General features: G+C 37.6%; 1 protein-coding gene across 1 annotated transcript; it reads right to left on the reverse strand.

Annotated features, from left to right (window-relative positions):
• Positions 1 to 7,193: 7,193 nt before the first annotated feature.
• On the reverse strand, positions 7,194 to 12,860 carry si:ch211-160b11.4 (pinin). Its single transcript, XM_023291870.3, has 6 exons — positions 12,718 to 12,860; positions 11,401 to 12,291; positions 10,797 to 10,879; positions 10,555 to 10,695; positions 10,273 to 10,378; positions 7,194 to 8,040 (listed from the first exon to the last, which is right to left on the reverse strand). The coding sequence occupies exons 1-6, from the start codon at positions 12,752 to 12,754 to the stop codon at positions 7,970 to 7,972; spliced, it is 1,329 nt and encodes a 442-aa protein (XP_023147638.1). The 5' UTR covers positions 12,755 to 12,860; the 3' UTR covers positions 7,194 to 7,969.
• Positions 12,861 to 16,190: the final 3,330 nt, after the last annotated feature.

The following is a 16,190-nucleotide window of genomic DNA, read 5'->3' on the forward strand; positions in this document are numbered from 1 at the left end:
AAAAAAAAAAATTCCCGAAATTTCTGAAAATTTGCAAAACCTTCAGGAAGAAAATTCCAATAATTCCTAAAAAGTTTCCCTTAAAAATTTTTATTAAAAAAAATCCTCCAAATTTGGGAAGAAAATTCTTGTAAATATTTTCAAAAAATGACTAAAATAAATATCTAAAATGATTCCATATATATCAGTAAAACTTCTAATATTTTCTTTAAGAACATTCACATAAAAATCAACCAAAATCCAGTGAAATTCACTGGATTTTGGTTGATTTTTTTGTGAATGTTCTTAAGAAGCATTTTTAACATTTCTTTTTTCCACCAAAAAATGTTCAAAGATTTCCCAAAAATGTTGAAAAAGTGGACATCAGAAGTTTCACTGTGAAAATATTTTTTTCCACTTTTTCAAACTTTGCAACAGGTCAATTTTAACCCGCAGGACGACAGGAGGGTTAAATCCAGGATGTCAGAGGGTGTGAGACGTATCTGCTGGAAGTTGTGTCCTCCTGCTGCTTGTCTTGTTGTGTCCACGTCTCTGCTGCGTTCTTGTCTTTATAGCAGCTTGCATCTGTGACACTCCCCTGAGTGAACTCTCTGGCTGTCAGGTTGCGAGACAGAAGCAGGGAAACACATTTATAATGTTTGACAGAGAATTAGGAGCCTGATCCTGACCCCTCCCAGCTTTTTAACAGCCAACTCCTGCTGCACATTTTCTAAATTACACACTATTGTGGATATAAGATTTCTGGTGATCAGCTTTTTATTGTTCCATCCTCTCATCCTTAATGAGCCAAACATCTGGATGGAAACAGGGTTCCAGGTAGAGCCACAGGGACATGCAAACAATTGAAAACACAATCTGTTTACGCTGGGACAAATTTACAAATTTCTGTTTATCCTGAGAGGGATCTGAGCAGATGTGCACGAGGTGTTACAGATGTGTGAACTGGGTATGAGCCACCTGGCACCTGCCAAGAAGACTAGCGGTAATTATCCACCAAGGAACGTGGTGGCGTTATGTGACGATCGCTGTCTGTCTGTCTGTCTGTCCGTCTGTTAGCAACATTACTCTAAAACAGACCAACGGACTTTTAAAGAATCATTGAAATTTTCTTCCTGAAGGTTTTGCAAATTTTCTGAAATTTGGGGAATTTTTTTGCTGAATTTTTGAATTTTTTTCAGACAAGAGAGCAATATTTTTTGGTACCCATAAATGAAGACAACAGGAGGGTTAAATCTGGGAGGAAAAACAGCACAATCCAGTCATCTGGAATGAAAATAGAGTTGCAAATTAAGCATGGTTTAGTTTAACAGTTGACAAAACAGTACAGAATGTGTTGCCATCATTATGCTCCTTAAACAGCAAGATGGAAATACAGTCTGCACTTTTACAGAAATTCTGAAATAACTCCATGAGCTGATCATAAAGCAGCTTAAATTAACACTACTGAACCCCTGAAACAATGAAACATACTCTGCAGAAACAGCTGTAACTTAAAGTATAGAAGATTTGTTAAAAAAAATAAATAAATAAAAAAAATTAAAAATTAAACGCGTTTGATCTTTCAACCAAATATAGAACTTTAGGTCACTTTTCTTCCAGTTACCAGTTAACTAATCAACCAGTTTATATGTATTTCCTTATAGTATGAAATCAATATAAATAACTTTGAAGGTTCCCATCCAGGAACTGTTTATGAATTAAATTAAATTCAGTTTTATTTATTTAGCACCAATTACAGTCAAATTGTCTCAAGAGGCTTTAAAGAACCCGTAAGCCTGACCTCCAGAGTAGCTCAAGGAGGCAGTGGCAAGGAAAACATGAACATCACACATCTGTATTTAGGTCTGTTATTCTCATTAAGAAACATTTTTTTTCAAGTTAATCTGTAAAAAAAAATTACACTGCATTCCCAAAATATGTGATTATAACAAAGAAAAATGATGCAGGTTTAACATTTACAGCGACGGAAGACACATTTTTACCCTTTTTTTTTCCAAAAAATGATGATGTGACTGCAGACCGATGATTAGGGGGAAGACAGGAAGAAATCATATGATCATTTGAAAGCATTCAGAAATGACAATAAAACTGAAAAAATATTTCTATACCTGGTAGACCCCCTGTAGTGGTCCTTAGATGACATTACTGCCCTCGTCAACTGACACTATAAAGATTCTTAAAATCCGCTTCACCTCTGAAAGAAGCTGATTGATATTAGAATTTAAAACAGGACGGATAATTCTGTCCCTTGTTGGAGCAGCGCTGTCATGAAGCACACAGATTAGTGCTGGTATGTATTTGCACTATAACAAGCCGGGGTGCGAACGTTGTTTAGAGTCTGTTTTCATGGCAGCACCAGAGTCCAGCCTGGAAACCGCAACGTTTACGACTGACCACAGACACGGGGGTCCTCACTGCTCCCAGTGTCCGTAAGCCGGGTTTACACACACACACACACACACACACACACACACACACACACACACACACACACACACACACACACACACACACACAGAGGGGCCAGCAAACAGATGGTTGTGCTGCATGAAGTTAGAAAATGACTTGAAGTGACAGATGGTGAGCAGCAACAGTGAGTCACTCTTATCTAAACAGCAACACCAATAATCAGTCCAGCTACTAGAGGATTTCCATCAGAACCAAGCACCACGATCTCAACACCAGGAATCCACCCTGCTCTGTTCCATTTATTAATCACTACTGATCAGATTTGATGTATAGACTCACTTCGTGATGCTGACAAACCAGATCTGATAAAGTACCGAGTCTAAAAATATGATTTTGCCATGTAACCACACAATGTGCAGCAAAGCTACAGAGGGCTTCTTTCCAGTAATAGACTGGAGATGCACATTCAGCTGTGATCTCTTAATTCCAGCAAAAGTCACTTTTCCTGGTGGGGGAACAATGGAGAATCTACAAGGCTCACATGTGCACACGAATGCAAACAATAGCTTGTGTTAGACTGCATCATTTGAATATTTATAAGAGTGGACGGTGGTGGGGGGGTGGATGCATGGGTGGGGCAGTCAGCACATTAAACAGAGGGATAAAGAGCTGCCACTCATCACCTTAGTGCTGGTAATCCTCACCTCCGTGTCCAAAGGTCAGGAGAATGTTGTTTAGGCCAGTGGAAAATGAGTCACGCTCACCCAGCAGCATGTGCAGCTTACAGCAGCCCTGTGTGTGAAGACATCACTTAATGGGCGCTAAGCTGCTATCATTTTAAAGGGTAGGCCAGGATTGGTATTCTAGATGCTACGATGATAGAGCAGCGTAATCAGACGTGTATCCAGCCAGCAGACGATGAGGATCTGAAATCTGAGTGTCAACAGCTTCTATTGCCCTCTAAGATTTTGGGCACCAGAACAGATTGCTCTGTTGGGTGGAGCGACTGTTGCCTGATCCTGCAAAATGAGCCAGAATGCCTGGACTGCAGGGGTTCAGTGAGCTGAGGAGGCCATGTATGGCTGCTGGATGGGCTGGAGGTTGACCTGGTATCCACAGAGTAATGACTGCATCCCTGTTTCCTGGTAAACACTTCATGAAAACCTCAACAGCGACCCATGATGCAGTGTAGCTGTAACAGAGAGGAAAGATGCTGGAAGCTGTTTATTAGGTACACCTAGCTAAAACTAATGCCATCTGTGCTGCAAGAAACCTGCTTTCACAAAAGTTTTAATGCATTATTTTTGCTGAAATTGTTTTAAAGACGTATTGGTTCAATTTTTTAAGAATTGTGGAAGTTGCAGTTGCTGGTGCCGTTGAACTGTAGTATATTGTACAAGATTATCATCAATGAGAGTAGAGTTGTTCATAGAAACACCTCTCAGTATAATGAAATACAGTTCAACAGCACCACATTACAACCCTCATGAACTAGCCATCAGTTTTAGATTTAGCCAAACGTACCTGCAAAATGTGAAACTGAACATTAAAATCTTCTCAAATCATATTTTCATGCATGTTAGCAAGTTAGAGATTTCAAAAGTGTGTGTTGATTTCTTCATTTTCTATTTGTTCTATTTGCTCTTCATATTAAACGTATCAACAACCTACATTGTACAACTGCAGTGATAGTTTAGAGTATGGTTCAAAATGTACAGTTAGGTCCATATATATTTGGACACTGACACAAGTTTTAATTTTTTTTTTACCTGTTTAATGAAACATATTCCAGTTATAGTTATATAATGGACATGGACATAAAATGCAGACTCTCAGCTTTCATTTGAGGGGATCCACATTAAGCTGGATGAAGGCTTTAAGAGTTTCAGCTCCTTAACATGAGCCACCCTATTTTAAAAGGGACCAAAAGTAATTGGACAATTGACTCAAAGGCCATTTCACGGGCAGGTGTGGGCAATTCCTTCGTTATGTCAGTACCAATTAAACAAATAAAAGGCCTGGAGTTGGTTTGAGGTGTGGTGCTTACTTTTGCAAGATTTTGCTGTGAAGTCAACATGCGGTCAAAGGAGCCCTCCATGCAGGTGAAACAAGCTATCCTTAAGCTGTGAAAACAGAAAAACCCATCTGTGAAATTGCTACAATATTAGGAGCGGCAAAATCTACAGTTTGGTTCATTCTGAGAAAGAAAGAAAGCACTGGAGAACTCAGCAACGCATAAAGACCTGGACGTCCACGGAAGACAACAGTGGTTGATGATGGCAGAATCATCTCCATGGTGACGAGAAACCCCTTCACAACAGCCAACCAAGTTACAAACACTCTCCAGGAGGTAAGCGTGCCATTGTTCACGTCTACCATAAAGAGAAGACTGCATGAGAGTAAATCCAGAGGGTTCACTGCATGGTGTAAGACACTCATAGGCCTGAAGAATAGAAAGGCTAGACTGGACTTTGCTAAAAAACATCTAAAAAAGCCAGCACAGATCTGGAAGAACATTCTTTGGACAGATGAAAGCAAGATAAACCTCTACCAGAATGATAGCAAGAAAAAAGTATGGGACAGCTCATGATCCAAAGTGTACCACATCATCTGTTAAGCATGGCGGAGGCGGTATGATGGCTGTCTGATGTTTATTGATAATGTGACACAGGACAGAACCAGCCGGATGAATTCTGAGGTGTTCAGAGACAAACTGCTGGCTCAAATCAGGCCAAATGCAGCCAAATTGATTGGGCGGCGTTTCATAATACAGATGGACAACGATGAGAAAACATACAGCCAAAGCAACCCAGGACTTTATTAAAGCAAAGAAATGGAATATTCTTGAATGGCCAAGTCAGTCACCTGATCTCAACCCAGCTGAGCTGAATTTCACCTGTTAAAGACTAAACTTCAGAAAAAAAGGCCCACAAACAAACAACAACTGAAACCACAGCAGTAAAGACCTGGCAGAGCATTAAAAAGGAGGAAACCAGCATCTGGTGACATCCAGGAGTTCAAGACTTCAGACAGTCAAAGGGTTTTCAATCAAGTATTAGAAATGAACATTTTATATTCAGTTATTTCATTTGTCCAATTACTTTGAGCCTCTGTGGAGGGATTGTGTTTAAAAATGCTTCAGTTCCTCACATTTTTATGCACTCTTTTTGTTCAATCAACTGAATGAAATCTGAAAGTCTGAACTTCAACCACACCTGAATTGTTTAATTTAAAATTCATTGTGGCACTGTACAGAACCAGAATTTAAAAAAAAAAAAAAAAACAAACTGTCCAAATATTTATGGACCTAACTGTACATTATTATCTGTACTTGTATATTTAGATTTAGGTATATGCATTTGTTACCTAATCTAGAAATAATTGATGTTGTTAAAGTTACTCAGCCTCCAGTTCAGGTTGTTTCTATAAAAAATAACTTTAATCTTCCAAATCTACTTAAATTAGTCTGAATTTATTGAAATTACATTTTAAGTATGTTTGATTGTAAAAACTATACTTTTATTGTACTCAAAATTTGTAGTTTTCACTTCTTCAGCTGCACTGTATTTTACAAAAAGTAAAAACATTTTCAAAAAACAAACTATTGTTTGTACTTGATGTGTAAATTTCAAATATTTTGATCTTCTGAACAACATTTAAAGGCTCTTCGCTGTCCCAATATTTTGGGCCAGGCTTTAGATGTTGCTGTGACATTTCATATGTATACTTCTTCTATGTGAAATGTGTAACAGTAGGTTTTTTGCATATCAATATACATTCAAAGTTGTTTAAATCAATCCAACTGGACTTTAAGAAGGTTCCTTGAAGACGTTTCACCTCTCATCCAAGAGGCTTCTTCAGTTCTGGTGGTGGTTGATGTTGCCTCAGCTTATAACCTCTGTGAGGTGTGGTCAGTGTTGCTCACATTCTGACGACCATTGCCAAGGCCCACCTGGCTCCTCAACGATGGTCGTTGGGAGCCAGGGAGTGACAAAGGGGGTCGTTGAAATGCGAGTTTCACCGAGCCCTCGTATGCTAATGGTGGTCGTTAGCATGAGCCACCTCACCTGAGTCATTCTGCTGAGTAGTTCTTTTGGGGAGTTTTGAAAGGACCTGATTGTAAAATGGTGAAAGATGATGTCGCAGACCACCCCCCTGTTCAGAGATGGCTTCTCCACTTTGACATGGATGGCTTCTTTCACGCCTCTCTCAAACCATCTGTCCTCCCTGTCCAAAATCTGAACATTGGTGTCCTGAAATGAGTGTCCCTCTTCCTTGAGGTGAAGGAAGACCGCCGAATCCTGTCCTGAGGAACTGGCTCTTCTGTGTTGAGCCATACGCTTGTTAAGTGGCTGTTTGGTTTCCCCTATGTAGAGATCTGAGCATTCTTCGCTGCATTTAACTGCATACACCAGGTTGCTCTTCTGACTGTGTGGTGTCTTTTGGGTGGACCAGTCTTTGTCTGAGTGTGTTATTTGGCTTAAAAAAGACCGGGATCTGTGTTTGTTGAAGATCCTCTTCAGTTTTTCAGACAGTCCAGACACATACGGAATCACTATGTTGTTTCGCCTGTTCTCCTTCTATTCAGTTCTCACTGGGTTGTTCTCCTTTCTGGATCTTGTGTGAGCCTTCACAAAGGTCCAGTCAGGATATGGATTGATTTAAACAACTTTGGATAACCATGACCTGGATGAATGAGAAACTACACAGACATCAATAAACATTAAAAAGCCAAAAATTACTCATGATCACATGTGAAATTAAGGTTACAAAATACACCAGAATTATGGAAAATGGCTGTAGTTTAATAAGAGGAGTATTTTCCTTTATTTTACAGTATTTTATTGCCCCAGCTGCTGGAATATTGCAGTTATACTTAAAGTTTGATGGTAGTAACGACAAACAAGAAAGCAAGAATAAAACACAATGTTCTCTTTATTTACATTTTATGAGCTTGTTATCAAAAAACAAAGTAAACTGTATATATTTTATGTATGTGCATTATTTCATTCATTTTGTTTAACTTTTCTAAAAACCCTAGAAATGTGCCTCTAAGCGTCTGTAAATAATACCAACATTCACAACTACAGTAAATAAGCAACATTAAAGATAAACAAAAACATCTTTATATATTATTCATAAAATCTGCTTCAGCCTGAACATGAGATGTGACTGACAACCAAACCAGCTGTCATCGCTTTCAAATGTTGCTGAATCCTGATTGGAGCAGGAGATTGTGACATCATCATTTCCCAGATTAGTCCCACCCACTTCAAAACTGTGAAAAGTTCACAGAAAACAAAGCACCAATCTCAGAAAATCTATCAAATAAACAAAACTGTCTTGACTTGAGTAGAAAATAACAAATCAATGTGGAGTTCCCGTTACACACAGTCAGCAGCTGACTGAGAAAATAAGTTTCTGAGGCATTTGTCTGACTATGTTGTTGTGATTTTCTTTCAAGTCGATGATTTATTGTAAGAAAAAGAAAACGCAATGATCTGTGTATCCAACATCCAATCAGACGAGGAAACAGGCTGGAAAAGAGCTGCTGTTGTATTCATTCATGAGGGTAGGAGCAGATGAAGGCTTGAGGTTCCCAGCATGTGAAGTCATTAAACTTTCCATTTCCTTAAGACAGACAAACAGCAGGTCAGACAGTGTTCCATAATTAAATGTGGAAAAAAAAAAACTAATCAGTGAGGCTTCAGCTCAGCTTGAATCTGTCTGTTCTGTCTTTGCAAATACACAAATCATATCTTATGTATAATAACATCACTGTTTATTTATCATGTAGTTGTTTTCAAGCTGATAAAACCAACAGAAGTTCACCTGTTGAGCTGAAGATAGATTAGATAATTAGTGCAGTCATCTGATGAGTTCAAAAAATGTAAAACCAGTGGAGCTAGCTAAACTGGACAACATTTAAAACAAACATCGAATATTATCACTATTTATTTATTTATGTTGTATTCATCTGACCTTAAGAAATTAAAATTGCAGCCGTTCAAGCTACTTTTGAAAAATATTTTGGGACGAATACACAATATAAACACAGAAATAAGCTGACCTGAAAAATGTAAAGCATGAAAACAGGAGTCATGCATTTAAAATGGATCATATCTTATATCACACTATACTATACTATACTATGCTATGCTATGCTATTCTATGCTATGCTATGCTATGCTATGCTATGCTATGCTATGCTATGCTATGCTATGCTATGCTATGGTATACTATGCTATGCTATACTATAGTATACTATGCTATGCTATGCTAAATTATACTATACTATACTATACTATACTATACTATACTATACTATACTATGCTATGCTATGCTATACTATACTATACTATACTATACTATACTATACTATACTATACTATACTATACTATACTATACTATGCTATACTATACAGTACAGTGCTATGCTATGCTAAATTATACTATGCTAAATTATACTATACTATACTATACTATACTATACTATACTATACTATACTATACTATACTATACTATACTATACTGTGCCATACTATACTATACTATACTATACTATACTATACTATACTATACTATACTATACTATACTATACTATACTATACTATACTATACAGTGCTATACTATACTATACTATACTATACAGTGCTATACTATACTATACTATACTATACTATACTATACTATACTATACTATACTATACTATACTATACTATACTATACTATACTATACTATACAGTTGTATACTATACTATACTATACTATACTATACTATACTATACTATACTATACTATACTATACTATACTATACTATACTATGCTATACTATACTATGCTGTGCTATACTGTGCTATACTGTGCTATACTGTGCTATACTGTGCTATACTATACTATACTATACTATACTATACTATACTATACTATACTATACTATACTATACTATACTATACTATACAGTGCTATGCTATGCTATACAGTGCTATGCTATGCTATACAGTGCTATGCTATGCTATTCTATACTAACACCTTAGCTAATCATTTCAAGTCAAAAGACCTGATATCATATTTAGACAAGTTCTTTAAATAGACAATAAGTCCTCGATTGAGGAAAATTTAAACAATTCCTGGTTTTGTTGTATAATTTAGAACCGACCCAATAAAAGCTAAGAAAAAATGTAGATCTAAATAGCTTCATAATGTTTTCAGTCCACTTATTACGACGAGCTTCCCTGAAAATAGAATTTGTGAAATTTTGTGGGTTTCTAAAATACTGACAGTGTGCTATTTTTGCCATGTCTAGTTTTCTTTATCCTACCACCATGGGTCAGGCATAAAATTAGGCTATAACTGACGTATAATTAATGCACAAGGGCAATTTATCACTGATGCACTTCAATAAATATACCGATATGCAAACTGTTCTTGAAGTGTGGAGGTACAAAATCAGAAGTGTAACTCAAATATGTCAACAAAAAAGACCAAACCTCCTTGATGCCAACCAGTGAAAACTAAAAAAAAGAACAAATTTAACCCTCCGTGCAGCTGAAATCTGTCATCTTTTTGGTGTTATTAGTAGAAATAATAAGCAAAAGCTAAATCAGATGCTTTGTAAATGTTGCATGGGTTGTTTCTTACTACGAAAAAGTGAAAAAGTGTCGTTTGCACACAGTTTTAGTCATTTAAAGTTGCACATTAACTTTCACTGTGCTGGGATAAACTTCGGTTATATCTAAGAAGACCGTGATAGTTTCAGAATCTGACACATTTCTTCTTGGCTTAAAATACAAACATAAAAGACAGGAAAAGATTATCTAAAAGAACTTCTCAGAGATTTAAACTGTCTCATACCAAGCACTTCCAGACATTCCTCCTTATTCGCTGTGTTATTGGGCTCCCTGTACAGCCAATCAGAATAGTCCCAGAAGGATCCATCCAACCAGACGAAGCGCCCAGTCTGATAGGTACACAGAGAAGTCATCACATGGAGGAGTGATTTATTTGAATTAGTCCTTAGATACAACTCAACAATCACATGAACCAGCCTGGAGTTGTGATTAAAGCGCAGTAAAGTGCTATTTTGTGTTCTGAACTACAGATTTGTGACCCGACTCCCTGCCTGAAGACACCCACATCTAAAAACCGGAGTCCTCCAACCCAGGTACGTGTCTGGGTTCCGATAGTCGTCTGCATCAAGTCCATCACATCTCTGTGGATTCGTGGGCTTGTGATGGAGGCCAGGTGGCCACCTATGAACTGATTCTGGCAAAAGAACTGCAAGAAAAACAGAAGCACAGTGATGGAGTTTTAATAAATAAACCTATAAAGACTTAGTAATGAATCCCTGGAATAGTGGAGGATAAATGTAGAAATACCTCAGCATCTGCAAACCTCCTTGGCTCTCTGAAGAACTGGTAACACTTCTCCTCAAACACCACTCCAGTACAATAGCTCAGCTCTGTGGCAAAAAGGGGAAATTACAACACTTCTTTCCATCTTGCCGCTCTTTAAAGCATGATTGCTTTGTGTTGCTACTGTTTCACTATAGCTCAGTCTAGAAACACGATTTGTGGAAAAGTACAGAGATGTAGCTCTAAAAAAAAACTCTAATTTTGGAAGATAGTCTCAAGCATTTGTTTTGCTTTATCTGCTAAAGCTTTGATACATTTTCTTCTTTTTAAAATTGCTTTTCTCTTCTGTTTCACTCCCTCTCGGGGGCCATTATCCTCCTCCAAAGTCAGATCGCTTATTTCTGCCATTTTAAGTTTGTTGTCTTTGTGTACATTATTAAAAATCCACAAATAAGGTCTCACAAAAAAGTCATTTTCACTCAGAGCCACATGTCTTACACTGGCATTGCATCAGGAGGAGATTCTTTTACAGCCAGCAAGGAAAGATGGAGGAACTTCAGTTTTACTGTCAGTAGAGGCGAGTTGTGTAGGGATAGTAAGAATGTCTGTATGTGTGTTTGCACTTTACCTTTTCGTTCAGGATTTGGTAAAAATCTTCTCCCAGCTCCTTCAGTCTGTTCATCAAACACAGGCCGGTCTTCCTCCGCCATAAACTCTGGCCCTGCTTCCTCCATCCTTGCCCCTTCATTTGGGTAATAGTTTTCTGAAAGCGCCATCTGCTGCTCCATCAGGTCCAACTGCTGCAGTTCTTCCAAGCTTGCATCATCTGGCCTGATGTATTGATTCTCAAAGGACTCTTCTATCATCTCTGGCTCCAGCTCTTCATCTGGGACATAGTTCCCCTTCTGATCCTCCTCCTCTGGCTGAGGTTCAACGGCAAGATCTGGATTCAGAAATGCTGCTCTCAAAGACTCTTCTACCTCTGACTCCTCATCTAACAGTGGTGGCTCCATTTGAATGTCTGATTCCATCTTAAAGTCTGGATTGGCTTCAACCTCTGGTTCCACTTGATCCTTTGGCTCCACCTGAACTTCTTGCTCTGTTTCAGACTTTTCCTCCACCTCATCTTCTGGCTTTGCTTGAGCTTCTAGTTCCACCCCAGCCTCTGGCTCTGCTTTTAGCTTCGGCTCCTCTTTAACATCTGGTTCCACCTGAACTTCTTGCCATGCTTCAGACTTCTCCTGCACCTCACCTTCTGACTTTACTTTAACCTCTGTACCTGCTTCCTCCACTTTAACCTCTGGCTGTGCTTCTAGCGGACTCTTGCTCTGCTTTACGTCCACTGCAGCCAACTTTTCCTGCTGCTCTGTGGAGCTCAGTCTGGCCTGTGGTGCAGGATTCTCCACCTCCACGTGACCCTGCACTGGGACCGAGTCTCCCAGCAGAGGGCTCTGCTCCTCCTTGGGCATATCAGGACTTTGTGGGACACCTGGAGGTGATGCTGGCATTCCCAGAGCCACTGTAAAGACAAAACACTGGAATAACTGCAGCTGAAATCAAGCAGAGCTCCTGTACACAGACATAGAAAATCCTTAGGTGATTTGGCATCTCGTTGTGGGAGTTTTGGATGTCTACATACTCATTTAATTGCCATTTATAAAATAGAAATATTAACAGTGATTATCACAAACAAAGGCTTAAACCCTTCAGGCCTCTGGGAAGTTTCCTGGTAGAACTATTCCCAATTTTAGTTTTACAAAAGCAGCTTGAGTTTGCATATGTTCACACACAGACTATTTAACCCTCCTGTTGTCCTCATTTACGGGCACCAAAAATGTTGAAAATGTAGACATCAGAAGTTTCACTGTGAAAATATTTTTTTTCCTCCACATTTTCAAACTTTAAAATGGGCCAATTTTGACCTGCAGGATGACAAATTTCTTACCTGCAAAGCTCAGTGAAAGCAGCACCAGTATCTTCATCTTGATCTAAATGACAAAATCTTTACAGTTTGTGTAACTATTTAGAAAGTGACTGTGATTTTCTTTAAATTGGGTTTCTAGCACACTACTCTTCTCTCTGTTTCAACTGTTTCCTTATATCCCTCCAGTCTTTATAACTGAATAAGCCCTGCCTCTGTTCATTCTGATTTCCCTGTAAGTCATAAAGCAGGGGCATCCCTTTATCTTATCTTACCAAAAGCTCACAGTTTCCTTCTGTTTCCTCTTCGCGTTCATTCTGTCCTGTTTTGGAGGGTGTAAAGTTCATATTTTATAGGCCGCTTTCAAAAACAACTAATAAACTATCGTCATATCTGATATAGAAAATAAATCAGGGTAGTAAACTGTTGCAAGCTCATGGTAGAGAGAAATAAAAGTCATTTTGACACGTGTGTAAATAAAAAAAATAAAAAAAACACTGATGATGTTCACTGATTCCTGAAATGGAACTTTAATGGTGATCAAGAGTGTAACTGTCAACTGCTGTATGAGCAACAGAGGGTATCCAAGTAGAAAATGTGTGTTATTTAGCTAATATATTAGCCACACAGCTGACATTTCACCCTCAAAAGAAGTCAAAGAACGTTTTGCAGTTGACATCCATTTATCAAAAGAGGCTTCCAGTCAGTCAGTGCTGGGAATCTGAACAGAGCAATAACCTGTTTTTACTGGTATCATTGATAACACAGTCTCAAGGTAACACTGTTAAACTCTTGACATTGTTTCATACTGTATTTTCAGGGTTTTTTTTTGTTTTTTTTTACAGATGATACAGTTTGAAATGAATTGGTTTTTACACCAACATGTTTGAATAAAAACTACGACTCACTGTATCGGGATGAATAGAGGATTTTTTTTAGCTCACTTGTCAAGTTTCTAAACCTCTGTGAAGACCTTTTCTGAACATCTGTTTTAAAACTACTGATTGATAAAAATAGTTTACACCAAGAATCAATGCAGGAGTTGCATCCTTTTTCTAACAATATATTTGAAGTATGTTTTGCCTGTATTTCATCTGTCAGAAACAGAGGGAGGAGACAGGAGATGACCGTTTTGGTCACATTAACCCTCCTGTTGTCCTCATTTATGGGCACCAAAAAATATTATTTCTTTGTCTGAAAAAAATCCCAAAAATCAGCAAAAAAATTCCCCAAAGTTCTGAAAACTTATAAAACATTCAGAAAATTTCAATAATTCCTTGAAAGTTTCCCTTAATTTAAAAAAAATTCCCCAAATTTGGCAAAAAAATTCTAGTAAATATTTTCAAAAAATGAGTAAAAATCTTCAAAAAAAAATCCTAAAAATAGCTAAAGTGATTCCATATATATCAGTAAAACTTAGAATATTTTCTTTAAGAACATTCACAAAAAAATCAACCAAAATCCAGCAAAATTCACTGGATTTTGGTTGATTTTTTTTGTGAATATTCTTAAGAAACATTTTTAACATTTCTTTTTTTCCACCAAAAAATGTTCACAGATTTCCCAAAAATGTTGAAAATGTGGACATCAGAAGTTTCACTGTGAAAATATATTTTTTCCACATTTTCAAACTTTAAAACGGGTCAATTTGACCCACAGGATGACAGGAAGGTTAACAAAAACAATCACACATCCTCTAAATTTATATTTAGAATTAAAAAGACACTTGGAGAGAGAAGACCTCCACCCCGGCTAGTAGTCCAGTCTTTTAACATTTGCGATTTGCAACCAAAAGCAAGATCTGCACCAACATTTATTGTGTTCTTTCTGTTGACCATCTTTTACTTCATGGAAATCAGCCTGGTAGTTTGTGTAGAACCCTGAACATGTAGAAAACCAAACATCTGAACCCCCAAAAGCTGCCAGTGGGTTTAAAATGCAAGTTTTCTTTTATTAAAAAGAAAAAAACAAAGCAAAAAAAACAGAATCATTGGATTTTCAACTTTCTGGTGGTCCTTGAAGTACTCATCTGTGATGAGCTGATCAGGAAACTTATTAAAAATTCTTATTATATTATTAAAAATTATTGAAATGTTTTTTGATGATTTTTTATTGTTATTTTGGCTAAAATGTAAACTGATAAAAAAAATAGGGTTTGCTCTAACTTGATTCTATATAAAAAGTACTTCTTGTCAATTCAGGACTTTTCGGTTGAACTGCAGGCAGTGTTTACACAGTCTAGATTTAAAAATAAAAAAGACAAGTACAAAAACAAATGAAAAATATATAATCTGTCTACAAGGTCAAGGAAGGTAACTCAGGCAGACTTCTTGTGTGCATAATTTATTTTATTTTACAGGTTGCCTCCATTCATGTGAGATTTAAAATGACAAAACAATGCAAAAATTATTTGCAAGGAATTTTACATTGCTAGTAAAAACAACAACCAAAAAGTCCCATTGTGGCAGCACAGCCTCGTCTCTCTTCCTTTATATATGGAGCTTCATCACTCCAGCCCTACCATCATACAGCATGGTGACATACTCTATAACTTTGATGCAAACAAATCAGCGAACAGCATCACTGGACACGCTGCAGACTGGTTGGTATTTCTAGAAGTCTCTCTTAAAGCTAAACATATGAAATCACTCCTGACGGATGCTTTTTAATACAAAAGAAACCTTCATTAAAAGGGAAAAACCCTCCACTTGGTCTGGTCCAGTGATGCCACTCTGACATAAATCCAGGAAGTGCTGGGCGGCCTCCAGCCAATCACTGGTCTGAACAGAGAGAGGTCAGTATGAACAACAGAACAAACAGTTAAACCACATCTGCCCTGTCATGTAATAGGGGTAACTGAAGCTAATTCAAGGCTGTGTTTCTGCTGTAATCCCTCATATGAAGGATGTAATCTGTAGCATAATATTAAGACAAACAGGCCCAGGGTGGTGTGTGCTGCAGTGTTCCACTAGCATGGTTAAACTAATATAAATACACAGAAGGAACAGCGTATTTATTTTACTGTGTAATGTGTACCATGGAAGTGTCACGGAGAAATGAAAGTTCTCACCCACTTTGTCATCAATCCCACTGTTTTTCCAGCATTGGTAATGCCTGTGGACATTTTTGAGCTCTTTCTAATTAGCTATCTTTGTGCTGCTTTCATAGAAGTGCAGGACTTTATTTATGTTAAAGTCTCTGAGGTGAGTTTTCCCTTTCTTCTTTGGAGGTGTTTGAAAATGAAGTTGCTAATTTCAAAATAAAATTCATCACTTTTACATTTAAATTGTCAGCTTTAGATTGATCTCTCATTCTGCTTTACGCTAAGATCAAACTATTGGTGCTGCAGAGTAAAAAACAGAATATTCTGGATTTCTCCTGGGAGTTTTAATCCTAACTGGCACAAAGCAGCTTCAGTATTTTGTTGTGGAGGACAGTTGTTGAAATGATCCCTGAACTCTCAGGGCTGTCACACATCACAGAGCATAGAAAGCCAC

The sequence above is a fragment of the Amphiprion ocellaris genome, chromosome 11, assembly GCF_022539595.1.
Source record: "Amphiprion ocellaris isolate individual 3 ecotype Okinawa chromosome 11, ASM2253959v1, whole genome shotgun sequence".
NCBI lineage: Eukaryota > Metazoa > Chordata > Actinopteri > Pomacentridae > Amphiprion > Amphiprion ocellaris.